Source organism: Paramisgurnus dabryanus, chromosome 20 (genome assembly GCF_030506205.2).
Source record: "Paramisgurnus dabryanus chromosome 20, PD_genome_1.1, whole genome shotgun sequence".
NCBI lineage: Eukaryota > Metazoa > Chordata > Actinopteri > Cypriniformes > Cobitidae > Paramisgurnus > Paramisgurnus dabryanus.
This window is the reverse complement of record NC_133356.1, coordinates 10,380,513-10,399,802: the sequence shown is the minus strand read 5'-3', so window position 1 is coordinate 10,399,802 and position 19,290 is coordinate 10,380,513. Positions and strand designations below refer to the sequence as shown.

At 38.7% G+C, this 19,290-nt stretch overlaps 1 protein-coding gene across 4 annotated transcripts in view; it reads right to left on the bottom strand.

Annotated features, from left to right (window-relative positions):
- The window catches only part of actn1 (actinin, alpha 1), a 40,754-nt gene that overhangs the window by 12,746 nt on the left and 8,718 nt on the right, over positions 1–19,290 (bottom strand). For 3 of the 4 annotated variants that reach the window (XM_065296356.1, XM_065296357.1, XM_065296358.1), the window contains exons 2-8: positions 9,154–9,268; positions 8,527–8,646; positions 6,523–6,609; positions 2,134–2,221; positions 1,955–2,033; positions 1,622–1,703; positions 34–119 (exon numbers count right to left, since the gene is read on the bottom strand). In XM_065296356.1, the coding sequence (XP_065152428.1) occupies positions 34–119; positions 1,622–1,703; positions 1,955–2,033; positions 2,134–2,221; positions 6,523–6,609; positions 8,527–8,646; positions 9,154–9,268 (657 nt within the window). The remainder of the gene's footprint in view (positions 1–33; positions 120–1,621; positions 1,704–1,954; positions 2,034–2,133; positions 2,222–6,522; positions 6,610–8,526; positions 8,647–9,153; positions 9,269–19,290) is intronic. The other variant, XM_065296359.1, reaches the window with a different exon arrangement.

The window sequence follows — 19,290 nt, the reverse complement described above, 5'->3', positions numbered from 1 at the left end:
AGGACACTGGGAGGGGGCGGTGCCCTGTGATACCTTCTGCGCCCCAGAGAAGGCATGGTAGAAGCTAGAAACGTAGGTCATGATGGCCTTCTCATCGGGACGAGCCGTACCAACAATATCTGCAGAGAAAAAGGGGTGATATTAAAGTAACAAGAGAAATAATAAACAATCATCAGAGCACTTGACACATCTGAGATGACCTCCTGTGTAAGGAAAGATTGAGTTATAATGTTAAAGGGGGCATTTCACAAGACTTTTTATGATGTAAAATAAATCTTTGGTGTCCCCAGAGTACATAAAGTGTAAAGTTTTAGCTCAAAATATGACATAGATAATTCATTATAGCATGTTAAAATTGTCACTTTGTAGGTGTGAGCAAAAATGTGCTGTTTTAGGTGTGTTCTTTAACATGCAAATTAGCTGATGTGTGCACTAAATGGCAGTGCTGTGGTTAAATAGTGCAGATTAAGTGGTGGCATTATCCCCTTCTGACATCACAAGGGGAGCCAAATTTAAATAACCAATTTTTTCACATGAATGGTTTTACCAAAACTAAGCTACTGGGTTGATCTTTGTCACATTTTCTAGGTTGACAGAAGCACTGGGGACCCATTTGTAACACTTAAACATGGAAAAAGTCTGATTTTCATGATATGTCCCCTTTAACTCTTTCACCGCCATTGACGAGATATCTCGTCAATTAAGAGAAAACGCTTCCCCGCCAATGGCGAGATTTTCCGTCTTTCCGCAATACCGCTATTATCCACTAGGTGGCCCTTCCGCAACTTTTTAAACCCGGAAGTATTGCCCGATGGCAAGCGGCTGCATGTCCGTCTCTGTCGGATCTGAATGGGATTTTTATGAAAGTCCGTCACAAAAATGGAATTATCTCTGCTTTTTGCTCAAAATGTGGTGTTTTTGCAGAAACCTACCCATATTCAAAAGCTGATTACAAAAGAACCACTGAAGGAAGGATGAAACGGGTTTTTTTTTGTTTGAAAGCAGATGGTCTGTTCTTTCATTTGGTATATTGTATGTTTATATATTTAAAGAAGAACATTTTCTGGAAGGCATTAAACTTTTGGGAAAATCATGAAAAACGCTGGCGCTGGCTGGCAACTTTTTAAAAAAACGCTGGCGGTGAAAGAGTTAAAAGAGACAAAAAACCATCATGATCATATAGGTTGCCAACAATACAGACCTGAAATGAAATATAGTAAAAAACTTTATTATACATTTGCATTTGGACATCGATGCTTATAAGGCAGCAAAAGTATATTTTTAGATAAAATTGCATTGGAGCCACTTCACACTTTTAACAAAATGTCTTTGCAGTGTTAAAGCTACATTACGCTTAAAAAGAAGGTCAAAACCAGAAATATCCATATGGTGCTGCCCTCCAAGGACTGTAACAAACACATCATAAAAAATTACAACCTATAATTTAGCAACAAAAAAAAAATCCTCCAAACAGGCCACGTTAAGGAAACATCCACAGTCATGGCTGCTATAATTCAATCTCCACAAACATACTGTACCTGCACGACTCCTACAGCTCTATATTTAGAGGTCTAACCTAGTTTCACAAGGATGCAGAATATATTGTCTCTCCATGTCTTACCTTCTGCATCCAACATCTTAGGGATGTCCAGGTATTTCTCAGCGACATCAAAGGCAGTGTTCAAGTTAGTCATTGGATCGTCCTGAGGAGGGAGAACAGAACAAAGCATTCGTCATTCTCTTTTAAATTTCTGATAGACGGATAGACGAATAGACAGGCAGACGGACAGACGGATAGACAGATAGACGGATAGACAGATAGACAGATAGACGGATAGACGGATAGACGGATAGATAGATAGATAGATAGATAGATAGATAGATAGATAGATAGATAGATAGATAGATAGATAGATAGATAGATAGATAGATAGATAGATAGATAAGATCTCACCTTGCGCAGTTTACCATAATCAATGAGCTCTGGGCGATGTCTGTGAATGAGTGCACAAAATCCCAATCCATCCTTCCAGCTGATAGAAAGAGAGAGAGATGATGCATGACAATTGTTAATTTTGCACGATCCCATCAATCACTCTGTTTGTTCCTGGTGCTCGTTTCCTGTCTGCTCACCTTATGTGGAAATTCTGAATGTTGACATTTTTGTATGGAGCTGTTTTCCTCTGGCACCACAGCAAAAGACCTTCTTTAGCTGACGTCTCTGTGCACACACAATCAAATTAAATGAAATCCCATCTTAGCAGTTGAAAGATAAATTGTAGTTGTCATTTAAATGACATTGGGCTCTATCTTACACCCGGCGCAATGCAGCGCAATGCGCGACGCAAGTGTCTTTCGCTAGTTTCCACCCTAATTTTCACGTTTAAAGCTCCACTGTGTAAGATCTACTCCCATCTAGCGGTGAAAGTCTATATGACAAGCAACTGAATAATACTTTCTAGCCCCCCCCCCATTCGGAACGCGTTTTAACTCGTACGGTGGCCCGGCCGTGTCATGCCAAGGTTAACATGGCTTCCAGTAGCTACAAAGCAAAAGCAATGAGAAAAAAAATGAACAATTTGCAATGTCCTTTGCCTGTGATCCATCAAAGCACACAGATTTATGTTTAACTAGGCCTGTCACGATAACAAATTTTGCTAGGCGATAAATTGCCTCGGAATTTATCGCGATAGGCGATAACATTGATGCTCCGGGACCATTATAATAATGCAGATACACCTTTTCAAAGATCTATAAACTTTTATTTCTAAACAATAAGTAATACTGGAACTGGAAGACATTTTAAATATCCACAAGAAATGAACAAAATAACAGGATGATTGCGTTTTAGGTGCATATGCATGTTTGTCGTGTTGCCACTTTTAAGTGCTACGTTATTACCACAAATGCGACATAACGGCTCGTTCAGGTTTAGTGGTTCACCTCGGTCATTAGGTTTAAATCCAAAGTATCCCACACTGCAGCTGTAGCGTTTGGTTTTGAAACTTGGCTGTTTACACTTGGTATCAAGATGTGTTTTTGATCAGATCACAAGTGGACGAGAGAGACATATCACATTTACACCTGGTATTTAAATCCGTCTCTTTTGTCCACTTTCGACCGCTTCTGTGCTGAATACTGTGAGGGGACCGTCCGTGAGACGGTGGGCGAGTCTCTCCGCTGTCATTTGAACGCCAGCGGGAGTAATTATGAGTTTATATGGACGCAAACTAATATTATGTCGGAGTCCGCTGCTTGTTTAGCAAGTATACATGCTGCACAGTATTTTGTACGTTTATATGTTAGAGCTTTCTCTGAATTTTCAGCGCAATTGATGAAATAAGATCGCGCAACTTTCACACGCTTGCAAAATGAAACTGCGGAGATCACCCGCTTTAGTTTATCAATGAAAGGCTAAAATATCACTGTTCACCTTGTGTCAGAAAAGTCAGAAAAGACGTAAAACATTGTGATCCGATCGATAAAAACGCATTTTAATGACAAGTGTAAACAGCCTCTAGTAAATCCATCTTTATCTCCAACTCTCGTCTTAACTAGTGTTTTCTCCTGCTACACTTCTCACGCGGCGCTCATCCTCCTCAGTACTCCTACTGTGATAGGCTACGCCAGGAGTCCCCCCTCCCCACACAGATCATGCGACTGACAAATGACTGACGAGGGTTCACTCCTTGTCACTCGTTGCACGGAGCGGTCATCCAGTCTCTTTGGTAGAGAGAGAGAGAGAGACAAGGAAAACAAACAAGCATGCAAATGTGAATTATCGCGGCCTAAAAAAATGATCGAGCTCATTTTATTTACCGTGCGATTAATCGATTTATCGTTTATCGCGACAGGCCTATGTTTAACATGAAAAAAGTCTGATTGTCATGATATGTCCGCTTAAAATCACATACAAAAAGCAACCATGACGGGTTTAAATGGACGCGAATTAATATTATGTCAAAGTACAATGCTTATGTTTTAAGTAAACGTTACATGTCCGTGTATATGTAAGAGCTTTCTCTCATATTGGTGAAAAAAGATCGCGCAACTTTCACACGCTTGTAAAATGAAACGAAATACGCGCAGATCAGACGCTTTTATCAGAGTATTATGTCAGACATTATGTCAGAGTACAATGCTTATGTTTTAAGTAAACGTTACATGTCCGTGTATATGTAAGAGCTTTCTCTCATATTGGTGAAAAAAGATCGCGCAACTTTCACACGCTTGTAAAATGAAACGAAAGACGCGCAGAGCAGACGCTTTTATCAATGAAAGGCTAAAAATAGCGCTGTCACAGTGTGTTTGTGCTAGAGGTCAGAAAAGATGAAAAACATTTATCTCAGTACCTCAGATTACATAAATGGGCGGAGAGACGGCGTGTGTCTGTTTGAACACATTAAACCACATGCATGTTTACACTAACAAGTGTTATGCATAATCATGCTAAAGTTAGCCAAGGAACTATAAAACTTCAAGTTTACAACATGGACTGTATAGATGTAAACGAATATGCTGAATTACCTGTGGAGAATATAGAAAGTGCAACTTCAGTGTCCCTTGAGCCCCCTCTTGGAAAACTAACTCCAATAGTGACTTTGGTCTTGATGTTTTTCCTGTCACGTTGTCGTTTAAAATCCCCGTTTCGCATCCTTGGCGATTTGTTTTAATGTCCTCGAGAATATGTCTTCAACAGATTTTCAAATCAAAGCATTAGATCGCAGGTTCATCACGGTGTGCGGTTGTTGTAAAATCCGAAGGATTCAGCTACGCAACGCAGGTCACAGGCTGGATACGTCATCAAGCCTGGTTTATTTAAATCAACTGAGTATTACATTCGCAAGTCATACGCATATTACATCAATTTACAATTAACTAAGAATAATTGTCAGCTTTATAATTGTTAATATTCTGAAATAAGACTGTCTTGATGACGTATACCGCCTACACATGCAACCTCCGAAGGCTTCAGCTATCGGACAGCATGAGTGTAGAGTGAAAGCGCGAAAGGCGGAGCTTGAATTTCAGGAATGTCCCTCGTCGGCGAATGTATTTCAAAGATGGAGGCACAACATGGATTCAGCCAGAGAGCGCTTCGACGGTATGCATTTTAAATAGCAGATTCTACACTTACGAGAATACTTTCATTAGTGGGTGGGAAGTAATTACACATGAATGAGCACATACTTTTGAAAGAAAACATGGGTTTTTGTTAAGAATTAACTCAATAAAGTACACAGTAGAGCTTTAACGCCGCGTTGTTTAAATAGCAAATGCATTTGCGCCCCCTTTTGCGCCCATGGGCGTTCTGGTCTGAAAACGAGGTGTGTTCAGGCGCATTGTTGGCGCGTTGCTATTTTGAGGCAACTAAAATAGACTACGCCATTGACCAACAAAAACCACAATGTGCAAAAAAAGCGCAATGTGTTTTATGTTATTTAAAGAGCGCATAAGTAAAATGCGCCTATACACGGGAGGACAACGCGGGTTTGCTTATCACAAGGTACATGAATGCGCAGCAGCACAAAAATGCTTTTAAATATGAAAGATTAAAGGATTGAATGTAAAAGATTATTACTGAGTCTCTTGGACATAAATGAGGACAGATTATGAGACGTTAGAAGGCACAAAGAGCTGCTTCACCTGCAGCCTGGTAAGTAAATAAATGCTTTGCTTTGAACAAATGCGTCTGTTTTTAAATGTTTTTTTATGCTACCTCACGGATTTATTGTATATGATTACTCTGTACCTGTGGATATGGTGAGATGAGAAACATTTTTAAGTAACGCTTAAAAAAACTCTTTGCTAAAAAACCGCTGTCCAAAGTGCTGAAATGTGAGGAGAGCCGTTTGTAAATTCTTTATCTCCTGTTTGTTACAAATAAAGTATTTTTAGAGTACAAACCTTATCTTACATACTTGTAAATTATTTTTGGATAGCCATACATTTAAAGCAATTACAAGCCTGCTTTTTACTTCCATGACTAAAAGAAAACGGGTTTTAAAGGTTTTAATAAAAAAATAACAATTTCAATACAAGTGGAAAAACAACACAATTATTTAACATTAATCTTAAACTGGGGATCTTCTTCCTCTGCTTAGTTTTTCAGTTTACAAAGTCCGTCATCTAAATAGGGATTAGACATAGCGCCAGAGCAACTGGCTTTTAAAGGGGATGAGAGCTGTGACTCTCATTGGTTTACTGCACGTTACGCCCAAAATACTCCCATTACAATAGGACCTACCCTTTTCGACCATGCGCTCGGCGCAAAAACCATTTTTCCCGTCGTTAAATTAGCAAAAGTGGATTCGGACACGCCCATTTAGACGTTGCGCTGTGCGCTTTAGACAATGCGCTTAGATCGCGTTAAAATAGGGCCCATTGTGTTCTTATTTTACAGTGAATACGTTAAAATCCAAGTGAGGCAAAAAAATGTATGATGTTTTATATACACTAGTGATTTATTCTCAAGATCTTATGCACTACTTACAAACTAAAAAGCATATGTGTGTTGTATACCTTCCACTGAGATGTCCTGGATGGCGAAGCGGAGGATGATGGTCCAGATCATTCCCAGAGTCATCTTAGCATTTCCATCAACAATCTCTGAGGAGAAAAATACACACCAGCAGCACAATTAACAGATGTCATCTAATAGACATAGATAGAACTAATTCTATTAAATCCGAATCAGAAAGCAGTTTAAATAGCCGTTTGTGTTCCTGTGGCTCAATGGGTAAAGTATTATGGTGCATGCAATCTATAATTTTTTTGCATCTCTAAGTCACTCTTGATAAAAGTGAATGCCAAATGCATTAATGTAATCAAGAGGATAATTCATAATCGGTTTTGACACGTGTGCAGCAGGCACTTATTTTGACAAAACACGTGAATGCACACGGTTCACATGATGAAACAAACACATATTTTGAAAACACTAGCAACACACATGACACTCCGAACACTTATTTTGAATTTTGTGCCCCTCGGATGAGCAGTCACGAGCCACCACTGCACAGTACACACACACATAATGTTAACAAAATCTTTTACTCTGCAAACGATTAGTTGTTATGCAGCCCTACTAACAAGCTTGTGCCATTAACGAAATGCTATTATTTATTCTAAAAGGAGGAGGGTCTTCTCGATAGTTCCACACTGACTTCCTGTTTCAGGTAAAATTATGTATACACATCAAATATGTTGCACGTTTCAAAGCATTTTAATGGGAAGTCCCCATTTAGATATCCAAGTAAACGCGTGTTTGCCTCCTCTTAACACTAATCCCTTAACACACTCCACACACATTTCAGTATGTCTCTGTGTGTACAGTATGTCTATCTAATCTAATCTAGACAAATGCATACACACGCAGAAACAGCTCAATCCTTATATACACACAAACTGAAAACAGTACGAGGCCAAGTGTTTTGTAGAAGGCTAATCTGTCTGGAATGCCGCTCTGGATTAGAGAGAGACGGGGGGGGGGAGACAGAGAGAGAGAGAGGGAGCAGGTAACAGGAATAATACACATATATGGTCTAATATACACTGCAAAAAAAAAAAAAAACTTTCTTACTTAGTATTTTTGTCTTGTTTTCAGTACAAATATCCAAAAATTCTTAAAGGGATAGTTCACCCAAAAAAAAATAATAATGTCAGTAATGACCCTCATGTCGTTCCAAACTCGTAAGACCTCAACGTTCATCTTCGGAACACAGTTTAAGATGTTTTATATTTAGTCCGAGAGCTTGTTGACCCTTCATTGAAAATCTATGTATGGTATACTGTTCATGTCCAGAAAGGTAATAGAAACATCATAAAAGTAGTTCATGTGACATCAGTGGGTCAGTTAGAATGTGTTGAAGCATTGAAAATACATTTCGGTCAAAAAATAACAAAAATTATGACTTTATTCAGCATTGTCTTCTCTTCCGGGTCTGTTGTGAAGCGCATGCGCAAGACTAAAGTCACGTGACTGGAGTGATGTATTTAAACTGACCCACTGATGTCACATGGACTACTTTGATGATGTTTTTATTACCTTTCTGGACAGTATACCGTACATAGATTTTTAATTATGGGTCAACAAGCTCTCAGACTAAATATAAAACATCTTAAACTGTGTTCTTAAACTTTTAAAGTCTTAAAAGTTTGGAACGACATGAGGTTGAGTCATTAATGACATTATTTATGAAAATAAATCTAGTTTTTAGACAAAAGAAGATACAATTTAAGTGAATTTGTACTTAAAACAAGCAAAAAATCTGCCAATGGGGTAAGAATTTTTTTCTGGATTTAAGTGTTTAAGATTTTTTTCCTTACCCCATTATTTGACTGTAATTCTAATGAAAGAAGAGGGGCTAAACATGACATGAGCCAGAAGCATATATTACACACAGACAGACCGTCTGATAATCATTATTTCCAAATGAGCCATTGATCCCATATGCTGGAACACTGAACTCATGACCCTGGAAGCCTACAGGATATAGGTCACTGCTGAGTGGTGGGGTGACCTACCCTCTGCTCCAATAGAAACCAGTTTCACTCCTTTGCTGGTAATGAAGCTCAGAGCTTTGTTCACATTGGAGATCTTATGGACTCTCATTTTCCCTCTCTCTGGTTTCGCCAAGCGCTCTCCTGTAGTGAGAAGAAACTGTCAGGCTTCATAATATAATTTTTCTTAAAAAAATGTGGTATGCAAATTTTATTTAATTACAGTTGTATCCCACAATGCAACACTCTCAACTTAATCAGCCATTTTTATGTAATGAATAAAGCAGATGTCAATCCACAATCCATCTTTTCTTGGATTCTTAATACAAATCTGCACATTATTGAGATGATTATGGACATCATGTGACAGTAACTATCCTATATTCAGTGTATTCTGTCCAGTATACAGTGGGCTAGTAAAGCATCTGCACTAACTGCAAGACTACAGCTCAATTTTTTTCCATTTGATAACTACAAAAGCTGTAGCCTCCGAAATTTCCATTGCTTCACAAATAACAACTCTACCAAACAAACATGGACATCTCTATTGACCATATGTGATGAATATTGTCAGTGATAGCTTTAAGTTAACAAAAGTGATAGTAACAGGAACTTGGGTTCAAGGTGGGACTGGGTTGTGAGGTCACTGACCTGAGATGACCTCTAGGAGCAGCATGAGTTTTAAGCCGTCTCTAAAGTCTTCCTCAATGTTTTCGATCTGCGTTCCTGCCTTTCGTAAGTGAGAATTACACCATGCGGTAAAGGTCTGAAAGAGAGATTTATAACATGAGAATAAATGGATAAAATGCATAACATTTTGAAAATAGAAATGGTGAAATGGAGAAATACTTATTAATATACATGGAAATACAAAATAATTACTTTAAAAACCCACATTTATCTTAAAATGCATTTTTAACCTCAGTAAAATAGATGAATTAAAATTATGTTTGGAAAAGGTCGCACTTTGCATATATCAACTAATTAAGTGCCTTGAAAGATTTGTTTGATATGTTAATATAATTTCCACTGAAACAGGAAGTTAGGGGCGGGGCATATATAGTGCTCCCTCTTCTTAAATAGCCAATAGCGTTTAGTTTACCACACAGCCTCAATTCTGATAAAGCTGAAGTGCAGAATGATGTCACAAATATAACTGATCTATATTGGCAAAAGTGAGAGACACATTTTGAATGCTTACATCTTCTAAATTGTAAACATTTTAAAGCACACTAGTTTATAGATATCCTTAGGGCAAACATATTTAAACTAAAATCCCAAAAACTTCCATTTTGATTTAACGTATACATGTCATGCATACCATAGCCCAAAAGACATAACATGCATTCATAACAATCTTAAAGGGACAATCCACTTTTTTGAAAATATGCAAATTTTTCAGCTGCCCTAGAGTTAAACATTTGATTCTTACCATTTTGGAATCCATTAAGTTGATCTCCAGGTCTGGCGCTAGCACTTTTAGCATAGCTTAGCACAATCCATTGAATCTGATTAGACCATTAGCATCGCGCTAAAAAATAACCAAAGAGTTTCGATATTTTTCCTGCTTAAAACTTGACTCTTCTGGCTGCAGAAGGCGTAGTGATATTACGCAGCACCTGAAAATAGTCCACTTGGTTACTTTCAATAGCAGGGGACTACTTTCGTGCACTGCGTCATATCACTACGCCTGCTGCCCCCATGTTACAGCAGCAAAGTCCTTGATTATTACGCCAGTTTGAGAGTATAGTTCCTAGCCGTACATGCCTAGAAAATTGCAACTTTTAATTTTCCGTCAGTCTTAGTACACGATGTAACTACAGAAGAGTCAAGTTTTAAATAGTTTTAAAATATCGAGACTATGGTCTAATTAGATTCAATGGATTGTGCTAAGCTATACTAAAAGTGCTAACGCCAGACCCGGAGATCAGCTGAATAGATTCCAAAACGGTAAGAAGTTTTATAAGTAAGAGCTCCACCTGGTGGATAGCAGCGAGAATACGGATTGCCGGAAAAACTCATGGAAGCGTTTTCTCTTAATTGACAAGTTAACGTGTCAATGGTGGGGAAAGAGTTAAGGATTCCCGCATAAGTGCACTTACAATATTAGTACGCCGTTGTTTGTTCCAAAAAGCATCCGATTTTGTTACTTTTGTTTGCTATTTCCATATAACCATGTCTTAACCAGGCATAATGCGGTTAAACATATGGTAAAAGCTCTTCTATTATAATCTGAGAGTTCACAGCATGTCACATTTTGTTGCGTGGATAGACAAATTGCTTGTCAGTGTAATCACATTGTGTCTCGTTAGGACATAGTGTTACAATTAAAGTTGCCTTTAGGACTTTTACAGTATGTAAATGCCTCCTCTCGTGTGTAATGAGCATGACAGGAAGGGAACAAGGTTTGGTAGACTTTCCCACATTTACTTTTATAATTAGTTCCTCTGGAGTTTAAAATTAATAGAACCCACACCACTTCCTCCTTATTATCTCACTGTGCTGTCCAGACCAGGTTTCTGAACGCTAAAAAAAAGAGTTCATGTGTAAATGTAGATGGTTGTGTGGCTCTGTGTTCATCTTTTTAACGTCAAATTATGGATGAAGCCTTTATGGCAAATAATTTTCAGTATGTTTTAAGTTCTGACAATTATAGTGTCCACAGTACAATGACTTATTCAGATATTAAAAAATGATATTATCCCTGACTTTATTTTACACACCTGTGATATGCATATATTTCATGCTTTGGTAATACTGTAATTATTTACAATCATGCCATGACTCTGACAGAGAGAGAGAGAGAGAGAGAGAGCGAGGGGTTCTCTATGGGTCGTCATGGCAGTGCTAAGTATCTGTGGCTTCAGGATTCTTCGGTATGTTAGCAAGCTGATGAGAAACAGATGTGGAGCAGAACAGGAGCTAAACACACAGACCAATACGATTGATATGCCATTTAATGGAATCAAAGACGAATCTGTTTATGTACGTACAAGGACAACGTGGATTGTGTTTAGACATTTGTTCCAACTTTAAGAGGAAAGAGAGAGCATTCTAGATTCGAACAGAAAACGATAGATGGCTGCTACATGACAGGATACAGCCGACCCCGTTTGGGTGGTCTGGGGTGAGCAGTTTAATGATAAATTACGAGCAACAAGGGGCAGGCTAGGTGAGAAACAGCATGGAATCTGGCTGCTATACTAACAGGAAATGCTGTAACATGGAAATGTCTGGATGTAAATGCGAGTCAAGCGGCGTTGTAGATTCATTTAAGAGGCAGTTAACAGATGCTGTTAAAAACTGTGCACACATACATACAGAAGCCATGATGACTTGTGCTACAGTAATACAGCTATATACAATATACACAGAAGATATACACAATATGTTGATCAAAGAAATTGAATATATAACAAGATGTGGCACTACTAATATGAACAGAGGACAATGCAATGCTCAACTAGATAGTAAAGTTTGAAGACAAACTTTATGTTGGCTTGAGAAAGCGTAGCCTGAACGTTTAAAACGGTTTGACATAAGTTTAGTTTAGTAGGCTATCTGGCTGTTAGTATGTTTAAGTATGAAGGTAGCATGATTTACCATGAAGCTAGCATGATGTTAGCATGATTAGCATGATGTTAGCATGATTAGCATGATGTTAGCATGATTAGCATGAAGCTAGCTTGATGCTAGCATGATTCGCATGAAGCTAGCATGATTAGCATGAAGCTAGCATGATGTTAGCATGATTAGCATGAAGCTAGCATGATGCTAGCATGATTAACATGAAGTTAGCATGATTAGCATGAAGCTAGCATGATGCTAGCATGATTAGCATGAAGCTAGCATGATGCTAGCATGATTTGCATGAAGCTAGCATGATGCTAGCATGATTTGCATGAAGCTAGCATGATACTAACATGATTAGCATGAAGCTAACATGATGTTAGCATGATTAACATGAAGCTAGCATGATGCTAACATGATTAGCATGAAGCTAGCAAGATGCTAGCATGATTAGCATGAAGCTAGCATGATGCTAACATGATTAGCATGAAGCTAGCATGATGCTAGCATGATTAGCATGAAGCTAGCATTATGTTAGCATGATTAGCATGAAGCTAGCATGATGTTAGCATGATTAGCATGAAGCTAGCATGATGTTAGCATGATTAGCATGAAGCTAGCATGATGCTAGCATGATTAGCATTAAGCTAGCATGATGTTAGCATGATTAGAATGAAGCTAGCATGAAGCTAGCATGATTAGCATGAAGTTAGCATGAAGCTAGCATGATGCTAGCATGATTAGCATGAAGCTAGCATGATGCTAGCATGATTAGCATGAAGCTAGCATGATGCTAGCATGATTTGCATGAAGCTAGCATGATGCTAGCATGATTAGCATGAAGCTAGCATGATGTTCGCATGATTAGCATGAAGCTAGCATGATGCTAACATGATTAGCATGAAGCTAGCATGATGCTAACATGATTAGCATGAAGCTAGCAATATGCTAGCATGATTAGCATGAAGCTAGCATGATGGTAGCATGATTAGCATGAAGCTAGCATGATGCTAGCATGATTAGCATGGAGCTAGCATGATGTTAGCATGATTAACATGAAGCTAGCATGATGCTAGCATGATTAGCATGAAGCTAGCATGATTTTAGCATGATTAGCATAAAGCTAGCATGATGCTAGCATGATTAGCATGAAGCTAGCATGATGCTAGCATGATTAGCATGAAGCTAGCATGATGCTAGCATGATTAGCATGAAGCTAGCATGATGCTAGCATGATTAGCATGAAGCTAGCATGATGCTAACATGATTAGCATGAAGCTAGCATGAAGCTAGCATGATTAGCATGAAGTTAGCATGAAGCTAGCATGATGCTAGCATGATTAGCATGAAGTTAGCATGATTAGCATGAAGCTAGCATGAAGTTAGCATGATTAGCATGAAGCTAGCATGAAGTTAGCATGATTATATAAGGCTTTGTTTATTCCGTTGCTAGGGTACTAAGTTTGGTTGCTAGGGAGAACATTGGCATCCCATAATGATTACACTTCAAGCCACAAGTAAAACGGTCCAACCCCTGTGTCTCTACGATGTTCAGATCCAGAGATATAAGGCTTTGTTTATTATGTTGCTAGGGTCTTCATATTTTGTTGCTAGGGGCGTGGCTTAATACCTCAATAAGAATCCTAAGAGACTGATTGGATGCCTGAGTAAAATGAGCCCACCCCTATGTCTCTATGACACTCTGGTGCAAAGATATCCATCTGGGCTTTTTATAATGGTAGTCTATGGGAGATGTTGCTAGGGTACCCAAAATTGTTGCTAGGGGCGTGGCTTAATAGCTCTGGGGTGATCCTAAGAGACTGATTGGATGCTTGAGTAAAATGAGCCCACCCCCATGTCTCTAAGACACTCTAAAGTGAAGATATTCCATCTGGGACGCTTTTATTCCCTTTTATGGGCATGTTTCCTGCCCCATTATAAGTCAATGGGAAATTTTGGGGGCCTCTTACACCCCAGGGGTACAGCTTACACCCCATTGTGAAGTATGTTCTTACACAGCCTGTCAGCCTCCTTAAATGTGGTAAGCCACAAGTTTCTACAAGTTTCTCACTCGCAGCTATGACCCGTCAAAGTTTGTCTCAATGTTAAGTCAATGGAAATTTTGGGGTGTTTCAGCGCCCCGTTTAGGAATTCGGAAGGTCCCATCAGTTAGAAAAGATATAGCACACCTCGTCAGATCAGACCGAAAGTCTGTCCAAAGTTTGATGGCTGTAGCTTGAAAGCTCTAGGACGAGTTAGAGTTAGAAATTTTAGTCTCAGAAGAAAAAGAATAATAATAATAACTAGATAGAAAAGTTTGAAGACAAACTTTATGTTGGCTTGACAAAGCCTAGCCTGAACGTTTAAAACAGATTGAGAGAAATTTAAAACAAGTTTAGTTTAGTAATATAACTTTCCGTAAACATGATACCAAAAGTTACCATGTTAGCATGTTTAGCACTAAGTTAGCATGATGTTAACATAAATTTGCATGAAGCTAGCATGATGTTAACATGAATTAGCATGAAGCTAGTATGATGCTAACATGAATTAGCATGAAGCTAACATGATGCTAACATGAATTAGCATGAAGCTAACATGAATTAGCATGAAGCTAGCATGATGCTAACATGAATTAGCATGAAGCTAACATGAATTAGCATGAAGCTAACATGATGCTAACATGAATTAGCATGAAGCTAGCATGATGCTAACATGAATTAACATGAAGCTAGCATGATGCTAACATTAATTAGCATGAAGCTAGCATGATGCTAACTTGAATTAGCATGAAGCTAACATGAATTAGCATGAAGCTAGCATGATGCTAACATGAATTAGCATGAAGCTAGCATGATGCTAACATGAATTAGCATGAAGCTAGCATGATGCTAACATGAATTAGCATGAAGCTAACATGATGCTAACATGAATTAGCATGAAGCTAGCATGATGCTAACATGAATTAACATGAAGCTAGCATGATGCTAACATGAATTAGCATGAAGCTAGCATGATGCTAACATGAATTAGCATGAAGCTAGTATGATGTTAACATGAATTAGCATGAAGCTAGCATGATGCTAACATGAATAAGCATGAAGCTAGCATGATGCTAACATGAATTAGCATGAAGCTAGCATGATGCTAACATGAATTAGCATGAAGTTAGCATGATGCTAACATGAATTAACATGAAGCTAGCATGATGCTAACATGAATTAGCATGAAGCTAGCATGATGCTAACATGAATTGGCATGAAGCTAGCATGATGCTAGCATGATTAGCAGGAAGCTAGCATGATGTTAGCATGATTAGCATTAAGCTAACATGAATTAGCATGAAGCTAGCACGATGCTAACATGAATTAGCATGAAGCTAGCACGAAGTTAACATGAATTAGCATGAAGCTAGCACGATGCTAACATGAATTAGCATGAAGCTAGCACGATGCTAACATGAATTAGCATGAAGCTAGCACGATGCTAACATGAATTAGCATGAAGCTAGCACGATGCTAACATGAATTAGCATGAAGCTAGCACGATGCTAACATGAATTAGCATGAAGCTAGCACGATGCTAACATGAATTAGCATGAAGCTAGCACGATGCTAACATGAATTAGCATGAAGCTAGCACGATGCTAACATGAATTAGCATGAAGTTAGCATGATGCTAACATGAATTAGTATGAAGCTAGCATGATGCTAACATGATTAGCATGAAGTTAGCAAGATTTATTATGAAATTAGCATAAAGCTAGCACGAAACTAGCATGAAGCTAGTATGACTTAGCATGGAGCTAGCATAAGGCTAACATGACCAAAAGACCCAACCCCCATGTCTCTATGATGTTCGGATCCAGAGATATAAGGCTTTGTTTATTATGTTGCTAGGGTGCTCATATTTGGTTGCTAGGGGCGTGGCTTAATACCTCAATAAGAATCCTCCGAGACTGATTGGATGCCTGAGCAAAATGAGCCCACCCCCATGTCTCTGTGACACTGTGCTGCAAAGATATCCATCTGGGCATTTTATAATGGCAGTCTATGGGATATGTTGCTAGGGTGCCCAAAAATGGTTGCTAGGGGCGTGGCTTAATAGTAATGGGGCGATCCTGAGAGACTGATTGGATGCCTGACTAAATTGAGCCCACCCCCATGTCTCTACGACACTCTAAAGTGAAGATATTCCATCTGGGACGCTTTTATTCCCTTATATGGGCATGTTCCCTGCCCCATTATAAGTCAATGGGGAAATTTGGGTGCCCCTTACACCCCAAGGGTGAAACTTACACCCCAATGTGATGTATGTTCTTACAGAGCCTGCCAGCCTCTTCAAATGTGGTAACCCACAAGTTTCTAAAAATTTCTCGCTTGCAGCTATGACCCGTCAAAGTTTGTCGCAATGTTAAGTCAATGGAAAATTTGGGGTGTTTGAGCGCCCCGTTTAGGAATTCGGTAGGTCCCATCAGTTAGAAAAGTCATAGCACCAATCTACGTACCAGTCTTAAAAGTTTTGTAAAGTTTTGTGGGTGTAGCTTGAAAGCTCTAGGAGGAGTTACTGTGAGAAAAAGTGTGGACCAGAAGAATAATAATAATAATAACTAGATAGAAAAGTTTGAAGACAAACTTTATGTTGGCTTGACAAAGCCTAGCCTGAACGTTTAAAACAGATTGAGAGAAATTTAAAACAAGTTTAGTTTAGTATTATAACTTTCCGTAAACATGATACCAAAAGTTACCATGTTAGCATGTTTAGCACTAAGTTAGCATGATGCTAACATGAATTTGCATAAAGCTAGCATGATGTTAACATGAATTAGCATGAAGCTAACATGAATTAGCATGAAGCTAACATGATGCTAACATGAATTAGCATGATGCTAACATGAATTAGCATGAAGCTAACATGAATTAGCATGAAGCTAACATGAATTAGCATGAAGCTAACATGAATTAGCATGAAGCTAGCATGATGCTAACTTGAATTAGCATGAAGCTAACATGAATTAGCATGAAGCTAGCATGATGCTAACATGAATTAGCATGAAGTTAGCATGATGCTAACATGAATTAGCATGAAGCTAGCATGATGCTAACATGAATTAGCATGAAGTTAGCATGATGCTAACATGAATTAGCATGAAGCTAGCATGATGCTAACATGAATTAGCATGAAGCTAACATGATGCTAACATGAATTAGCATGAAGCTAGCATGATGCTAACATGAATTAGCATGAAGCTAGCATGATGCTAACATGAATAAGCATGAAGCTAGCATGATGTTAACATGAATAAGCATGAAGCTAGCATGATGCTAACATGAATTAGCATGAAGCTAGCATGATGCTAACATGAATTAGCATGAAGCTAGCATGATGCTAACATGAATTAGCATGAAGCTAGCATGATGCTAACATGAATTAGCATGAAGCTAGCATGATGCTAACATGAATTAGCATGAAGCTAGCATGATGCTAGCATGATTAGCAGGAAGCTAGCATGATGCTAGCATGATTAGCACGAAGCTAACATGAATTAGCATGAAGCTAGCACGACGCTAACATGAATTAGCATGAAGCTAGCACGACGCTAACATGAATTAGCATGAAGCTAGCACGATGCTAACATGAATTAGCATGAAGCTAGCACGAAGCTAACATGAATTAGCATGAAGCTAGCACGATGCTAACATGAATTAGCATGAAGTTAGCATGATGCTAACCTGAATTAGTATGAAGCTAGCATGATGCTAACATGATTAGCATGAAGATAGCAAGATTTATTATGAAATTAGCATAAAGCTAGCACGAAACTAGCATGAAGCTAGTATGACTTAGCATGGAACTAGCATAAGGCTAACATGACCAAAAGACCCAACCCCCATGTCTCTATGATGTTCGGATCCAGAGATATAAGGCTTTGTTTATTATGTTGCTAGGGTGCTCATATTTGGTTGCTAGGGGCGTGGCTTAATACCTCAATAAGAATCCTCCGAGACTGATTGGATGCCTGAGTAAAATGAGCCCACCCCCATGTCTCTGTGACACTGTGCTGCAAAGATATCCATCTGGGCATTTTATAATGGCAGTCTATGGGATATGTTGCTAGGGTGCCCAAAAATGGTTGCTAGGGGCGTGGCTTAATAGCTATGGGGCGATCCCGAGAGACTGATTGGATGCCTGACTAAATTGAGCCCACCCCCATGTCTCTACGACACTCTAAAGTGAAGATATTCCATCTGGGACGCTTTTATTCCCTTATATGGGCATGTTCCCTGCCCCATTATAAGTCAATGGGGAAATTTGGGTGCCCCTTACACCCCAGGGGTGAAACTTACACCCCAATGTGATGTATGTTCTTACAGAGCCTGCCAGCCTCTTCAAATGTGGTAACCCACAAGTTTCTACAAATTTCTCGCTTGTAGCTATGACCCGTCAAAGTTTGTCGCAATGTTAAGTCAATGGAAAATTTGGGGTGTTTGAGCGCCCCGTTTAGGAATTCGGTAGGTCCCATCAGTTAGAAAAGTCATAGCAACAATCTACGTACCAGTCTTAAAAGTTTTGTAAAGTTTTGTGGGTGTAGCTTGAAAGCTCTAGGAGGAGTTACTGTGAGAAAAAGTTTGTACCAGAAGAATAATAATAATAATAATAATAAGCTTAGATCGAAGAACAGTATGTTGGCTTTGTCAAGCCAACATAATAATAAGCTTAGATCGAAGAACAGTATGTTGGCTTTGTCAAGCCAACATAATAATAATAATAATAAGTTTAAGTGCAACAACAGTATGTTGGCTTTCTCAAGCCAACATAATAAGTCCTGCCTTACATTTTAAAGAACCAATCATTAAACAATAAAGATTGATGCTGCTCTGGGGTGCGTTTCCCGAAAGCATCGTTAGCCAACTACGGTCGCAAGTTCCATCGTTTCAGCATAGTTCACCGATGCAGGTGTTTCCCGAAACCATCCTTCCAGCGGACATTCGCAAATGTCACATTGCAAAGTTGTGTCGTTGAAACGAAACTCTTCACCTGTTGTTAGAAGCATCGTTCCTTGTTATTATAATATGTAGACTTACATGAACAAAATAACCAAAAAACATGAAGTACATTCTATATCCATCATTCTAAATATATAAAAAAATATATTTTACGTCTTTAAGTTTGTAAACAGAATTAAAGCGCTGCATCTGAAAACTGCGCATGTGCGCA